Genomic DNA, 16039 nt, shown 5'->3' on the forward strand with positions numbered 1-16039 from the left:
GAAGGTGGGGAAGTGGTGGCCTGCCTGGACAAGGCAAATATAGCACTACTTTTATGAAAAGACTGAGACAAACAAATAGATCCGCTGGGAAGCCTATGAGGCCACCCTCAGGGGGTCGAAGGGGTCATTATTGCTGATAAGGTGGGGACAAAAGGGAGCGGGCTCGCCGCTGCATAGACCTGGAGCAGTAAATTCTGGACATGAAGGCGGACTTTCATGTAGCACCGTCTGAGGCCAAGAGGTTGGTTATCATGACCAAAAATTTGGAATTTTGTGAATTGGTCGCGGAAGAGATTAAGCGGGCACATATTGCTAAGCAAAAACGCATCTATTAGCTGGGTGATAAGGCAGGAAAACTTCTGCTGTGGCTGAGGGAGAGCGACCAGGAACAAGGTTGCATTGCATGCATAATTGTGCCAAATGGGTCGATGGTCACAGAGTGAGGACATAGCAGACTATATGCAGAATTTTATAAGATTCAGTCTGGGGCTCCTGACTCCTAAATGCGTGAATTTGTACAGGACTGTCCCTGCAGGCAACTTTGGCGCTCTGAGACTCTGGAGCAAAAGGCAGAGTTCATGTGGGAGGAATTTCTACTGGCACCATGCTGGGAGATCCCTGGGCCTGGACGGCCACCCAGAGGAGATTTTTAAGAAAATAGCAGGGAGGGTTGCCAGGCCCTTACATGAGATGTATTCCTCGGCCTGTGAGGCGGGGGAATTGCAGATGGATTCACACTCGGACACTGTTGTGTTGATTCCTGAGGTGGCAAGCCGCGTGAGTGATGGGAGTCATAGAGGCCGATCTCTCTTCTAAATGTGAATGCCAAGGTTCTTATCAAAGCTTTGGCAAATAGAATGCAGGGTATGATCTCGGACTTGATCCACCTGGACCAGAACGGGTTCATCTTATTGGTCAACTAAGTTGAATCTTCATCGCCTCCAAAATAGCATAGCAGCGGCGGATGGGCTGGATACCCCTTTAGTGATAGCATCTTTAGATGTGATTTAGGCATTCAGCTCTATTCTATGGCTTGTTTTGTTTGCCATTATGAAGAAAATTGGATCCAGGCCCCGATTTTTGCAGTGGATTTGCCTCCTGTACACCCGACCTAGGGCTACGATGAAGATAAATGGGTCTCTCTCTGGGGATTTCCCCATAGGGAGGGGTGCGCACCAGGGTTGCCCTCTCTCACCAGTGCTGTTTGCCATCACCATAGAGGCGCTGGGGGAGTGCATCAGGGTGGACGCTCAGGTTTGGGGCTGGCGGTAGAGTGTTTCGTGGGGGTAACCGGATCTTGCTGTATACAGATGACATTCTGCTATACATCGTGGATCCAGAGGCTTTGCTTAGGCTACTGCGAGTTATCTTTGCGATTTACGACATGTATTCAGGGCTGAGGATTGACTGGGAGAAGTCCCTGATATTCCTGCTGAGAGGATGGTTGGCGGGGAGTTGTCTCCTCCTGCTGTTAAGGGTGGAACCGATGCATTTCAAATATCTGGGCATATGGGTCTCCCGGCAGGGTGGTATGTATTACACAGGCAATGTGGGCCCCCCTGTTGCGAAGATAGGAGTGAGGCATAAAACCTGCTTCTGGGAAGGACGGCGCAAGAGGATTGTTTTACCAAGATTCACCTACCTATTGCAGAACTGCCCCTTTCCTCTCCCAGATGCCTTTTCCGGGCTACAGACGTGTTATGCAGTCTAACCTCTGGTTGGACAGCCTGGCATGTATAGCCATGTCCACATTGTGGAGATTGGTCTTTGAGGGGGGTATCGTGCTCCCAAATGTCCAATGGTATTAGGAGGCTGCCCAAGTGCAAATTGTCATTGAATGGCCTCTGGCAGACCCTGCGGTCCGGATAGACCGGGAGGTGCTGGAACAGAGGGGCTATATGCATGTGTTACATGGGAATATGAATGCCAAAGAACGTGCCCTCGGCTACCGCCAAGGTCATAAGGGTCTGGCAGAATCTGACACAGGAGATGGGATAGGAGCGGTGTTTGACGCCACCTACCCGCTATGGATAAGCAGCTCTGCCCAGTTCCAGACTTACCACTGTTCAAGAAATGGGACCTGATTGGCCTCTCCATCCTGGAGGACGTCTGGGACGTTAACATGATGGTTCTGTTTGCACATTAATCAATCAGTAATCGTATAAATCGCGACTCCTCACCCATGAGAATATCAAGGCGCTGAGTGGTGGGGGAGGGAGTGGGTCTACAGTTCAGTCGATGGTGATTGCCTGAGGTGCAGAGGCAGGGAGTTCCAGGTCTTCGCAGCGAGGTAGGAGGAGTATCTTCCTCCAGCAATGGTCTTGCGGATCCGTGGGATGGTGTCCAGGGCCAATTGGGCAGAGCGAAGCTGTCTGGTGGGAGTGTAGGAGGAGAGGCAGTGGTTGAGGTATGCAGGTCCGGCGTTGTAGCATGCTGTTTAGGCTTGCGTGAGAAGCTTGAAGCTCATGGGTGACCGTTATTCTAGACTCCTTGGGGATCCACTTGAAGATCTTACGAAGGAGGCCGAGCATGTGGAAGCAGGAGGACGAAGCGGTGTTGATTTTGCGGTTCATTCAGAACGAGGAGTCCAGGTTTTTGTGTGTGGTCCGTGGGTGTGGGGGGGATTCTGAGCACTGCGGACCACCAAGAGCCGTCCCAGGGAGAGGAGGAGCCATGGATGAGGACTTCAGTCTTGTCTGAGTTAAACTTGAGGCAGCTGTCCTTCATTCGGGTGGCGACTGCCTTCATCCCATTGTGGAAATTACTCTTGCCAGCTGTGGGTTTGTCTGTGAGGGAGGGAATCAGCTGGGTGTTGTCCGTGTAGGAGACGATGCTGAGTTGGTGGCTTCTGGTAATGGCTGCAAGCGGGGCCATGTAGATGTTGAAGAGGGTGAAGCTCAGGGAAGACCCCTGAGGCACTCCGCAGCTGATCTCTGTGGGTTCTGAGTTGAACAGTGGAAGTTTGACTCTCTGTATTCAGGCAGTGAGGAAGGAGATGGTCTATTCCAGGGCTTTGTCATGGATGCCGGCGTTGTGCAGAGTTACACAGAGGGTCTGGTGGGAGACGTGTCGAAGGCTGCTGAGAGGTCCAGAAGGATGAGGGCAGCAGTCTTGCCTCGGTTGAAGAGGGTGTGGATGTCGTCTGTAGCAACAAGGAGAGTGGTCTCTGTGCTGTTGTTGCTACTGAAGCCCGATTGGGAGAGGTCCCGGATTTTGTAAGGTTTTGATGAACTCTGGAAGTTGCCAGTTGATGGCTTTCTCGATGACTTTGGCTGGGAAAGGGAGCAGAGAGATGGGTCTGTAGTTCTTGAGGTCCGTCGGGTTGGCAGAAGGTTCCTTTAGCAAGGGGCTGATCTTTGCATGCTTCCAGTCTTCTGGGACGGTTGCAGGCTCGATGGAGCAGGTGATGGTGTGGCAGAGGTTTGGTGCAATGGAGGTGCTGCACTGTTGAAGATGTTGTGCGGGCAGGGATCCGAGGGAGCCCCGGAGTGGATGCACTTCAAGATCCTGAGGGTATCATCAGAGGTGAGGGGAGTCCCGTTGGTCAAGGTCTGCTGGTGGCTGGAGCCATTTGGTGCGGTGGTTGCAGGTAGGGTGGGTTAGTCTTGGGTTACAAAGCTGTCGTAGTTATCCCTGATCTTGCAGTGGAAGAAGGTGGCAAGGTTGTCGCAGAGGTCTTGAGATGGGGAGATATCTACTGTCTCTATGCTGGGTTTTGCAAATTCTTTCACCACGGCGAAGAGTTTTTTGCTGTTGTGTACATTGGCGTTGATGAATTCCTTGATGGCTTCTTCCTTTCTTGTTCTCATGAGGCGGTTGTGTGCGGCGACGGCGAATTTGAAAGCTGCGTGGTCTGCTGTGACCTTGCTGCTCCTCCATCGTTTCTCGAGCCGTCTGCAGTTATGCCGGGCCTCCTGGAGGGTGGGGGACAAGGAGCCAGCTCTCTTGGAGGGCTGCCTGCCTGTGGGTTATATGAGGGTGGCCATTGTGTTGGCGCAGTTGGAGATCTAGCGGTCAAGGTTGCGTGCTGAGGTGTTGGTGTCCTTGCATGCATTTGGTGAGGTCTTGTTGTATTCTGCTTTAGGTGTCCGTATATAGGTTTTCCTAAAACATGTCCTTTATATAGTCACAATTCGTATTGCCCTTATATAGGCATAAGATCCCAGGCCTTATTTAGGCATTAGCCATGCTATCCAAATACAGGCATGGTCACCTACATCTGTCCACCCCAACGTCACAACGAGTTCTTAGAAACCAGACCCTTAAGCTCTTGGGAGTTTCCCCTAGCACAGGATTATTGATTTGTCCAAGAACTCCTTTATTATGCATGAACTGCTATTCCTTAAGGGTTCATTCCTGACGTCTTCCTCTGCCCAACTTTACATCAATGCTAAAATTCCAAGGCACCTACCAGGTATAAATATACCTTCCCTTGCCCAAGCAAGTAGGAGGAGACCTCGACTTTAGAGGAGCCGGTGTCCCGGCCTGACGCACTGACAAGAGACGCTGTCATCCCTGCTCGCAGAGAATCCAGCTTCCAGTATTCTGACTCCCTCTGTGGGGTGTTGGAGTTCGACACCCGGAAAGAGATTTTCACCCCTCTCATTCTCAAGGTGTGGAGCCAACTAGAATCTAGAGGGACTCTTGGCATGCCATGACATACCATACTATAGCATACATACTATAGCATACATACTATAGCATACAGCACCTACTTCTTACCTTGTACTACACTTAGGTTGGGTACACTTGGGTAAAACTAGATAGAGAAGCATCTTATGAGTACTCGCATTTTTAGATTGTTATTTATGTATATGAATATATGTGTCATAGCTAAAAGATAATGCTAGCGCAGCATTATTTCATCCTACTGCTTACGCTGTACATAATATATCTTGCATCCTGTCATACGATTGTAACCGCTCATATCACTCACACGAAAAACAAGACTGTTCAATAAATCCTTTTATTGAAGCGCCCATCTATTCTTTCTGTGTAATTCTGAAGAATCTAAGCATGCACGATTAGCTGAGTGAAACTGTTATCTGTTGTTTCCACAGTTCTGAGAGTAATCCGATTCTAAAGGGAAACAAAGTTGTCTGTTTATGGGGTTGCCAGAAACTACTCCCTTCTTGTTTACAAGGAGTTTCTAGTGGCCTCTGAGTTAGCTGGCACACAACGTAATTAAGTTTAATATACTCGATAGGGGCATACTGACCTCAGTCCTATGCCAAACCTATAGTGTAAATTAATCCAATGTGCAGAGCCTATTAGGGAAATAGGAACTACACTATAGTCTTGCTGAGGGAGGTGGTGAACTGGTCTTTGGTGACCTTGTTTCAGCTTCTGTGAGGATTGTGGTGGGTGTTGTGGCATATGGTGGGTTTGGTGAAGGAGAAGTGGACGCAGTGGTGGTCGGTCCAGTGTGGCTTGTAGGTGTGGCCGACGGCGATGTTGTTGCATGTGGTGAAGATGGGGTCGAGCGTACGTCCTGCTGAGGGGGTTGGCATTGTGACCAGTTGTTTGAGTCCGATGGTGTCGTGGTTCTCCAGTAGGGATGAGGTGTTTGTTGTCATCGGGGCTGTCCAGGTGGAAGTTCAGGATGTAGTCAGTTGAGGTGAGAGCGTGGTCAGCGGAATACAACAGGGGCCTCTCTCAAATATTTAAATATTTGCAGTTAAGGCATGCGTTTTAGGCTAGGATTCCTTAAGACAAGGAAATGCAGGAAGACTCCCATTGGAGCTACGGTTGCTGTATGGTCATTTGATCATCACCCTCATGTATGCTTCAGTGCTGAGGAATATGCAGGGGGAGCTCTCACTTATGGGAACATTGACAGAATGATGTGGGGGAATCGGCACACAAGGACTGTGGAGGGGGGGTGGATACCTAACAGGTCCCATGAAGGGTAGCCATTCGGGCCAGCTTCCATTTGATTCAGCTGAAAGTCCTGCACAGGATATATTTCACCCGGTTCCTGCTGCACAAAATAGGTAGGGCTGTGGACGATCGTTGTCTTCAGCAATGTAGCCAGTGGGGTACCTTTGTTCACACAATGTGGAGCTACTCAACACTTCGGCCCTTTCTGAGAAGGGGTGACTGCTTCCCTGGCGGAGGCAACAGGAGTAGCCGTGCCACTGACCAATCAAAGGTGTTGCTGGGGGTCTGGACAGAATCTGAGGTTACCTCGATCACTACACTCTAAATTAACCGGGGCAACATCATGGTTAAGAGAGACATTGCTAGGCATTGGGGCAGTCCAGGATGCCTGGGGCTGGTGGAGTTGTGGGAGGGATGGAACAGTACAGGGTCAAGAAACAAATTATATATGAGAGTCGGAGTTGTATGCACAAATATGGGAACATTTGGGCGACCTGAGAGGGTATGGGGTTTGTTGCAGGTCCTGGGGATGAAGAGGTCATGGTTGACTTAGGTTTAAGAGGGACCGGGACGAAGGGTGGGGAGTTGGTTGTATGATTGTATCAATTATTCATTGGTGAGAAGGGGGATGGGGGAGGGAAGGGGGAACCCGGGTAATGGCTGCTGAGTTTGTTTTTTATTGAAGAGATAGCTGTACTTTCCCAAAAATGGCTGTGAGAAGCAGCACTGCATTTATTTTTGACAAAATGCTCACCTTTTAAAGCATAAACTTACTCACTTGCAGCATATTTTCTTGTTCAAAGGTAGCTGATGAAATAATCTAACCGTTAATAAATTATTTATAGCATCTTTCCTACTGCTCCTCAAAGTCTCTAGACATTCAGGAAAGGCCTCTTGGATATGAGACCAAAGGGTCATGTAGGAAAAGGCTTTTCTTTTGCATATTTTCAGAGCCCAGAGGCAAAAGTCCAGTAACTACTGTCCCTGATGGTTTCTTCCAGGCAGATGCAGATGTCACTTTTGCAAGGATCCACCATGCTTTCTCAGTATCTGGGAAAAAATGTTCCACACAGAAGACAGGTCAGCTCCTGAATCCACCATGTTCTTGTTGGTCAGAAATGTGCTAATCCACTTAGTCCTCAGAACAACCTTCTAGATCCATTCATTTGTGGCAATGCGACGGAAAATTCTCAGTTTTTTTACCACGCCTGTGGTATTCTTCCAGCATAAAGCAGGTCATTTTCAATGCCTTCCTGTTACATTCTGCTGTCTGTGTTGAGAATGTTTGCAGGATATGAGATAAACTCACCTGTGATTGGTGAATTTTCTTAAGTGAATCCATCTACAGTTTTTACTGTTTATCTCCCATCTTTTACCTCAGAATTTACCAGTTCCTTTTTACAGAGCTGACTTACTGCACAAGCAAGATCAGAATGTTTTGTTGTCCAGTATTCCAAAATTGTTCTACTTATCTCAGTCAAGAATTCTATTGCTGTCTCTCTCTAGCTTTATCCTAACTCCTCTCAAAGCCAACCCACTTCAGCACTGCAATATGATGGCAAATTCCAACTTCTTGTAGGTGACGTTCATGAGTCGTATAGGTTGTTCTGGCTTTTAGAATCAATAAAATGTTTTAATGAAAATTTGATATCCACCCTATTTGCAATATCTATAACCTTGGCTCCTCTGAGGAATATTTGTTAATCGTAGTCTCCCCGACTGTGACCTCAAATTGTTGATGTCATCCAGACTAAATTTTTAGTTTTGCACAGACCACACTCCTCTCATTGTTTTTGGCTTTGCTCTGGAGAATGTTGTTGCTGTCCATTTTACTTTGGCTTATTATTTTATTTCTTGGTGAGCTAACCTGATTTAGTATACAAGCCCCTCTTGCAGATGATAATCAAACATAATATTTCTCTCTCACGCTGTCCGTCGGAGGTGCCGGTGCCAGCTGGTGTTTATCATGTGAGATCCACTTATGGAATAAGATTCTCTTTGTGGCCTGCACTTTCATAGAATATGCACAATATGCTTCTCCCTTGATACGTTTTGGCTTCCTTGATGTACCCCGTCTTAGAAAATGCCTTCGATTCCAAGCAACCAATCCACTCTGTTTTGGCCTCTGAAAAGAAGCAAGAAGCCAGAAAAAAATAGTGAACTTCTAAACAAGTAGTATTAACAAATATTATTTTCTTTGTCCTTCAGCATTTTCTTCTTGCAATTCTGAAATCTTGAGGACCCAGCAAGAGGCAGAAACAAGTTTAATACAAGATCAAGGGTTGAAAGGGCGTGAAGGATGCGTTGATCCCAACTCTGGTAAGCTGTGCATGTTTATTCCTTGAGTTTTGGCCATGGTAATATGATGTGGATTTTGTTTTGCTTGTTTTTTTGCTAGGGTCCTAAACTTTAGTGAGCCCAAGTACGAAAGTGTACATAGCCAGTACTATGTATGGGTAAACAACATATTAGCTATCTATTAAGCACCACTTAGTTATGTTTAATACTAGTGTCCAAATAAACACGTGGCAGAATAGTGAAACTTTGAGCTCATCATTGATGCTATGTTTGAAAGCTGCATGTACCTTGGAAACAATTTTCATGCCACAGCTTGAATTGATCAATACCTAAATGCCCCCTTCAGCAGTATTATTGAAGTCCTGTTCTGTGACTCCGAATTCCAGCCTCCTTTCTCCCCATCTGACAATTCTTCCCTATACATTGTGTTGGATAAACCATTCTACTTTCACTGGCACACCTGACGTGCATGTGTTGAAATAACTGCCAGAGGAATGTAGGGTATTTTAAATGTGGGTATTGCCAGTCATATCCTGAGAAAGACCGTAGCATCTGAGTGCCTGGTGGGGTACCTAGTGAATTCAAGTAAAACCAGGCATACCGAAAATCTCCAGCTTTAACAAAGCAAAATCACTGGTCAAAGTGTACAAAAACAGTTTTGTGATCAGAAAAGTCTTACCGACTTGCAAAGTAACTTTGGTGGGCTGTTGTAACTCATGAACAGGAGGTGGTATGAAAAGTTTGTTCTCCTTCTATTGAGTTGCATTGATGTGTATTAGTAGTTTGAGACCCCAATTGCAGTGGCAAACCATTGAAAGGTTACCATAACTGAACTTGGGGTGCTAACTGCTTTCCCTCTGTCAATGTTTGCCTGTGGCTTCTGGAAAGCAGACGATGGTCCAGGGAGCCAGTGATTTGTTTAAAATCGAAGATTGCCTTTTTATAGTTTTTGAATTTCTTCTAAATTTCTTGTGCTATGATCTACAAAGGCATAATTGCCAATGGAGATAACAGCAAGACCCACACAAATTCATTTGAAAATAAGCAACATTAATCAATTAAACTAATACACAAATAAACTAAATAATCAGTCTTTCGAAGTAAATAATTTTATTTTTGTTTTTTTATTTTCCTTTTAAATAATAAGCAATACAACATAACTTGCCCCAGGCAAGATATAATAGAGAAATGGAGTCTGACGCTATCAGTTCAATGCCATGCTTGTCTAATACCTATAAAGTTGTAGGATGACACAATGTCCATAGACCCGCAAAGACTCCCCTCAGTACATCTTTCCAAGCAAATATAACAGGGCATCAACCTTCTATGTTTGATACCCCGGGGAAATAATTTAATACAGCAATCTAGCACCTAGATTTTAGTCATGTTATTATAAAAAAGTAGCTGCACTAAGTCAGTCTTTGAGGCTGGATATTGCCACCCAGAGCTTCACCATTAGCTATAGTAGTGCAGTCAGCTGTCTTGAGTTATTCTAATCTCTGCTATTCAACATGGGTGAGTGTAATATTGTCAATTACGTGTGCCACCTCATGCCCAAAATCTTTAATTCATGAGCAATGCCATGACAGGTGTATAAAATCACCATTTGGACATGTACATCTGCAGCTTGCGAGGCTCAGTGCCAGGTTCAATCTATGGAGGTGGTCAGGGGTGTCAGGAATTTAAGATGAATTAATTTGTGTCTATGGTTCAGGGAAATACGTTTGATTTGGGAGTAGCAGTAAGTTCAACACCAGTTCGTGATCATATGTCCCAGGTCAACACCCTTGCTTTTCATTTAGTATGTGCAACCAACATGCGTGTCATTACAAATATTGTGTACAATGTACAAACGCCTTTCGAAATTGTAGTAGTTTGCACGTTCTGTAAATTCTCCTGGAATCTATGGATATATGGTGTGTGCAGGGTGTCCCAATCTAATGTACGAGATCATATCAAGTGGGGATGCTTCGCACCTTTCTATGATTTGTTCCAGTGTTTAGAATGTGCCTTCCCGAAAAAGGTGTGGAATAGTGGATAACTCCATGCTTTCTACCTCCGGTTTGCTATACTTTTTATTGGTGTGGGAAATTTTGGTAGTCACTGGTATGTACACTCCTACATAATAAGAGCGTTAAAAAATGCCACATCGCATGCAGTATGCCATGTCCGTAAAGTGTATCGCACCATCTGCACAGGGACACTGGGGTTCAGCTATCACACAGCCAGAGCTGATCTTAGGGTACCATCTTCAGTTTTCTCTCTCTGAACATCTAGGTGAGGCATGCAGTGTGGCAGGTGTTGCCAGTACACATGCGCTTGAGCTGCTAAACAGTATGACTTCGTATATGGTATGGAGAAGCTGTCCTTCTCGTAGGGAAAATGAGCACTTCATTTTAGATGGGATTGTCGTCCACCCTATGTCAATCTAGTAACCAGCGTTTTTAGTTTCTGAAAGAACGGTTTATGAAGTGGAATTGGGATATTGATGAACAGATAGAGAAGCTTGGGCAGAATCACAATTTTAATGATCGTTATTCTACCAGCTGTCATATTGGTAATTTATTCCAGTGGTCTACCGTCACTTCCACTTTGCCGATCGATGGGCTTTAGTTTTCTTGGAGCACAGCAACCTTGTCTCCATATGCCCCGATACATGATTACTGCACAGAGTCGTAACTCCTCCAAACTAGGTAATTCATCGTGTTTGGTCTGTGTCATTGAGTGTAAAGAATTTCATATTCCTCCAATTAATCTGTATGCCAGAGAATGTACCAAATGTAAGGATTTCTCTGTTCACTTGTGGGAGATTGGTCTATGTCTGTTTGATATAGAGCATAATATTTGCATATAGTGAGACAATAATACTTCTAGTTGGGAATAGTAATCCCCTGTGTGAAATATTTCTCCTTAGCTTGCATGTGAGGGGCTCTATAGTAATGGCATCAAACATGATCAAAGACCAGAATTCTTTTACTCACAGCAAAGTTAGACAGTGGCTAAAGTGAGTTCCCCCTTTGCCCATACCCATGGTATAGTAGGTGGAAGAAAAATGTAAATAGCATAATAACAGACCAATGGGTGAAGAAATCTGGCTGAAAGTGTCTCCAACAGACCTCTATTAACAAAGAATTTTCCTACTGATACTTTTTTTTTGCACCTTTGCAAAATAAAGATTGGTTATTTTGAAACCCTACACCTGGTCAAAACACAGGCTCAAACCAAACTTTAACAAGTTGAGACAGGGTATCTGAAGGACAGGTACTTACAGACCACCTATGCATTACATGAGGGTGGTGCATTCCAGGCAATGATTAGTTCTGTGTAACTATAGAAATATTTGTTGTGTTCGTGAGTACCGATACTCCTTTCACCATGGATGGACACACACAGGAGGGCAACACTATACATTTTTGAAGACTTTCAAAAAAGTAGTGTCCACATCTAGTGCAGGTTATATGTATAGATGAAACTATAAAGACAAACACAATAGTGGAAATAAAAGCAATTAGTAAGAAAAATATTTAAAGAATTTCAACATTGTGATGGGGTTTCAGTAATTCATTGCATTGATTGATGGAACCTGTTGTTAGCCAACCCCTTGCTTCTAAACCCTAGCTGAGCTCTTTTAGCAGCAAGAGTGCCTGCCCTTCTAAGATTCTTAAGGTGGGTCTTATTCCATGCGCTTTAGCTGAACAATAAGGCTGTTGTTCTGTACTTCGAGTATGTCACTTTCTGTCTCAGGTATGGTTTTCTAGAGCTGATGAGGACCTGCTGGCTCAGATGAGAAGGTGGCCTTTGCTTGGAACATTTGCCGTTCAGCTCGTGCTAACAAGTTCCCAGGAAGAAATCCTCTAAGCCTAAAACCTGTCTATTCCAGACTTAAAAACAATGTTCTGATTATTTTGAAAAGGGCAGACATCTTGATGAATGATATAAAATGCAAGAATTAGCTTGTTAATTATGTTGCACCTTCACACAATTCTGTCTCTCATTAGATATCTCATTAGTACATTTATACAAATAGGTATACAGATTTTTTATTCAAGGATAATAAATATGTCCCTATCCCTGCTCTCTGTGGTGTCCTAAATAAAAATAGAACGCTCTAGCAAACCAAATAACTTCCCTGCATCTCAGACAGCTCAGATGGCACTAATCCCAGGCATTATTTGCTGTAATAACTCTGACTGTACACAGGTTAGTAGGGATCTGCTTAGAACAAATCCCCCTCATCTTGGAGAATCAGCTTATCCATTGGAGGTAAAGAAGTAAGTATAACGAAGAGATGGCTGTGGTTTCCTAAAAATTGCTGTTTGGTGCAGGACTACATTTGTTTTTGACATAATGCTTACCTTTTAAAGCACATCCGTACTTCCTGGCAAAATATTTCATTGTTCAAAGGTAGCTGATTAAATAAAAGGTCCTAATAATAAGGGAGTTTCGATTTGTAGCATCTTTCCTACTGATCCACAAAGTCTCTAAACATTCAGGAGAGTCTTCTTGGACAACAGATCAAGGGTTAATGTAGGAACAAGTTTGTATTTAGTTTGTATGAGCCCACAGGCAAATGTCCAGTTACTACTGACCTTGCTGGTTTCTTCCAGGCAAATGGAGATGACCGTGTCCCTAAGATCTGCCACACTTTCTCGGTCTTGGGGAAAAATGTTCCACACAGAAGACAGGTTAGTTTCTAAATCTACAGAAATAGGGTATTCCACCAAGTCCTCATAACAACCTTCTAGTTCTATGCATTCATGGCAATGTAGGGTAAACTTCTCAGTTCTTGACCACACCTGTGGTATTCTTGCAGCATAAAGCAGGTAGGCTTCAATTCCCTCCTGATACATTCTGCTCTCTGTGTTGAGAATGTTTGCAGGATATAGGGTAAACTCAGCTGTCAATGGCAAATTTTCTTAAGCAAATCCATCTAGAGTTTGTGCTGTTTATCTCCCGTCTTTTTTTTTTTTTTTTTTTTTTTGTGAAAACCTTTATTTATCTTATGCATAGTACACAGCGTCTGCCTACAACCACTACGGGCCGGCCGCTATGACAATCAACAACATTCCAGGTCGTCTTGCTATGCGGAAAAGCTAAAAAATAAGAGCGCCACAGTATATTAGCAGCAGACATAAGAAGAATAACGTAGGTTTCATTTTATAAATTTAAAGAGGTGTCATACATTCAGACTAGACAACCGAAAGGGCGAGCCATGCGACATATTATCAACTAAAGAAGCAGCAATAGTTAGGATTTGTGCGATGAACATTGTAGACAGGCTACATAAACACTATATTTCATTCCGCGCCAGTCAGCGTCTACCCAGTCAATATATCACTGCAGGTTTTATTTGCAAACTTAACCACTATATAGAAGGACGTGAGAGGGCACATTCTTACAGCAGGAAGAAAGGATCCAGTGTCATACAATAAAGCGAGTTTTACGCGGAACAACCCATGTAGGAGGATACAGGCCCTCTAAGAAATATAGTCAGGAAGCGAAAACAGGATATGCGAGCATACAATGGCTGTGTACTAATATCAACGCCGTACACACAAATCCAATAAACAGTGCAAACAACATAAGCACAGAGTACTAAATCCTACCCAAAAGGAACACCACCTGACCCCCGGTCTGATCTAAAATATACGAAAAATGAAAAAGGAAAAATAAATAAAAGAAATATAAAAGGAGAAACACAATCGTGCAAGATGGGCGCCACCCCGGGCCAGGCATCCCGCGGCGAACAATGCAGAAGAAAGTAGAGAGCTGGCGAGAAGAAGGGTATGGCAGTCGCGACGGAGCATTGAAACAGATAAAAGTGGCATAGCGACAGACCCCAACCCACTCATGCCAGAGAAGCGAGGACAGAAGCGGCACCGCTATAAAGGGATAGAAGAGGGCCATAGAACCAAAAAAATAAAAAAACATCTGAAAGACCCCGCCCACCCGTCCCACCCCGCACCCCTGCAGAAGGCTACGGCCTACCCTCCAAACAGCGTGCCTGTCGCCCTAATCCGAAACCCAAAATATAGTAAAGAAAGAAGTAGAATAAGGAGAGAAAAAGAAGGAGGAAGTGGAATATGAAACAAAAATAAAATGAAAATGTGAAGGAGGAGCCAGAGGATATGAACAAACACACTCGGCTACGACCCTCCCCCGACCAGCAAATGAATAATTATCAAATCAATGCTACACCTTCACTTACAGCAAAAACCCGCAGGGGGGGGGAGGGGGGGAAATTTTAACGTTTCACAATATCGAGAGTACAAGCATCAGTGCAACGGACAGGTAAACCAGCAATCTATCAGTATCTTGCAACTTACCCCCAACCCTTCCTAATCACGAAACCAACCCGATAAAGGATAACATGGAGCGGACCACCCAGCACAGAATAATCGTAATGTTGACCAGGGTTACGGTAGTGATGTAGAGTAGGGAGTGCCACCATACTAATGGAATACAAAAAGTCAATGAAGCAAGTCAATCGTAGCAGCAACAACAGGGCAAGCAAAAGCAAGCCGGAGTCCAGTTTCGCAGTTTGACAATGCAAAGGTGCCCCACCAGGACAGAAGCTCGAACCCATCGAAGCGGGAGCAAACAGCGGTCCACCATAGTTCCCAATTGCCCGGGAAGGAGCAGATCTCCGCGTCGTGAGCAAGTCCTCGAAGTCCGGGCGGTGAGAAAGCAGAGGTTCAAAAGCCACCGGCCCGTCAAGTGGCCGAAGAACAGCGACAGCAACTCCTGGCGCAGCCGACGGGGGCAAAGCAAGGGAGGCATCAGGACGAGAGGGGTGCATGAAAGAGCGACGACCCAAAATGGCGGCGGGCCGCATGGGGTCGGTAGAAGCACCGGGGGCCAAGACAGCGTACAAAGACATCAAGGCGTCCAGGACATCTCCGAGCGTGGGCGCTCGAGCACACGCCCAAGCCTCCGCGCAATCCGGCCAGCAAGGTTCGTCGGTGCAGAGCGGATCTCCCCACACGTTGTTGGTAGCCATTTTGTGAGTTTCGCCGCCCCGCACTCCACCGCGGGCCCCCAAACAGTTCCCAAATGTAGGACTTTACAGACCTCCGGAAGTTCCCAACAATGGCCTCACCGGCACAGAACGGGCCGGCGCTCAATGGGGGGGGGCCCCCTCCGAACAGTGGCGGGCCCCACAAGCGAGAGCCAGGCGCGGGGTCCAGGGCTGCCGGACAGAACAAAGGTGAAGGGACCCCTTCACACAGTCCGCCCCCGACACATCTCGTCTCCCTCCAGCCGCACGGTCCACAAATCGGGGCCGGTTCAGGATTGCCGGGGCATACACACAACGGCTCCCACCAGTGGCTCACTCTCGCGGCTGGGGCCGGCAATCTCAGCACCGCCGGTCGGGTCCCACAGGCGAGGTCCCGGTCTCGAGCGCCCGGAGGCCCCAATCCCACCGAGGGCACAGCTGCGGACCCACTGCACGCAGGAACCTCCGGACCAGACGGTGAGTAAGAGTGGGTCGTTAAAGTCCAAAATCTGTAGTGAAGTATCGTCGCAGTACAGGATATATTGCAGGATATTCGAGGTTGGCCGGAGGGCCGACGGAGCCGAGCTAAAAGGCGGCCATTACGCTCCCGAGCTAGGCTCCTCCCCCCTCTCCCGTCTTTTTTACTGCAGAATTTCCCAGTTCCTTTTCCCATAGCTGACTGACTTACTGCAAAAGCAAGATCACACTGTTTTGCTGTCCAGTATTCCAAATGTGCTTATCTCAGTCTAGAATCGTATCGCTGTCCTTCTATCTTTATCCTAACTCCTCTAAAAGTCAACCCAATCCAGGAACGCAATAAAAAAGGACATTCCAGAAAGGAACTGAAGGAAAGGAGGTTCTTTA

General features: G+C 45.9%; 1 protein-coding gene across 2 annotated transcripts in view; it reads left to right on the plus strand.

Annotated features, from left to right (window-relative positions):
* The window catches only part of LOC144818764 (zinc finger protein 713-like), a 137605-nt gene that overhangs the window by 89227 nt on the left and 32339 nt on the right, over nt 1–16039 (plus strand). For both annotated transcript variants that reach the window (XM_078676493.1, XM_078676492.1), the window contains exon 4: nt 8089–8199. In XM_078676493.1, coding sequence (XP_078532619.1) covers nt 8089–8199 — 111 coding nt within the window. The remainder of the gene's footprint in view (nt 1–8088; nt 8200–16039) is intronic.

Source organism: Lissotriton helveticus, chromosome 2_1 (genome assembly GCF_964261635.1).
Source record: "Lissotriton helveticus chromosome 2_1, aLisHel1.1, whole genome shotgun sequence".
In the NCBI taxonomy this organism is placed as follows: domain Eukaryota; kingdom Metazoa; phylum Chordata; class Amphibia; order Caudata; family Salamandridae; genus Lissotriton; species Lissotriton helveticus.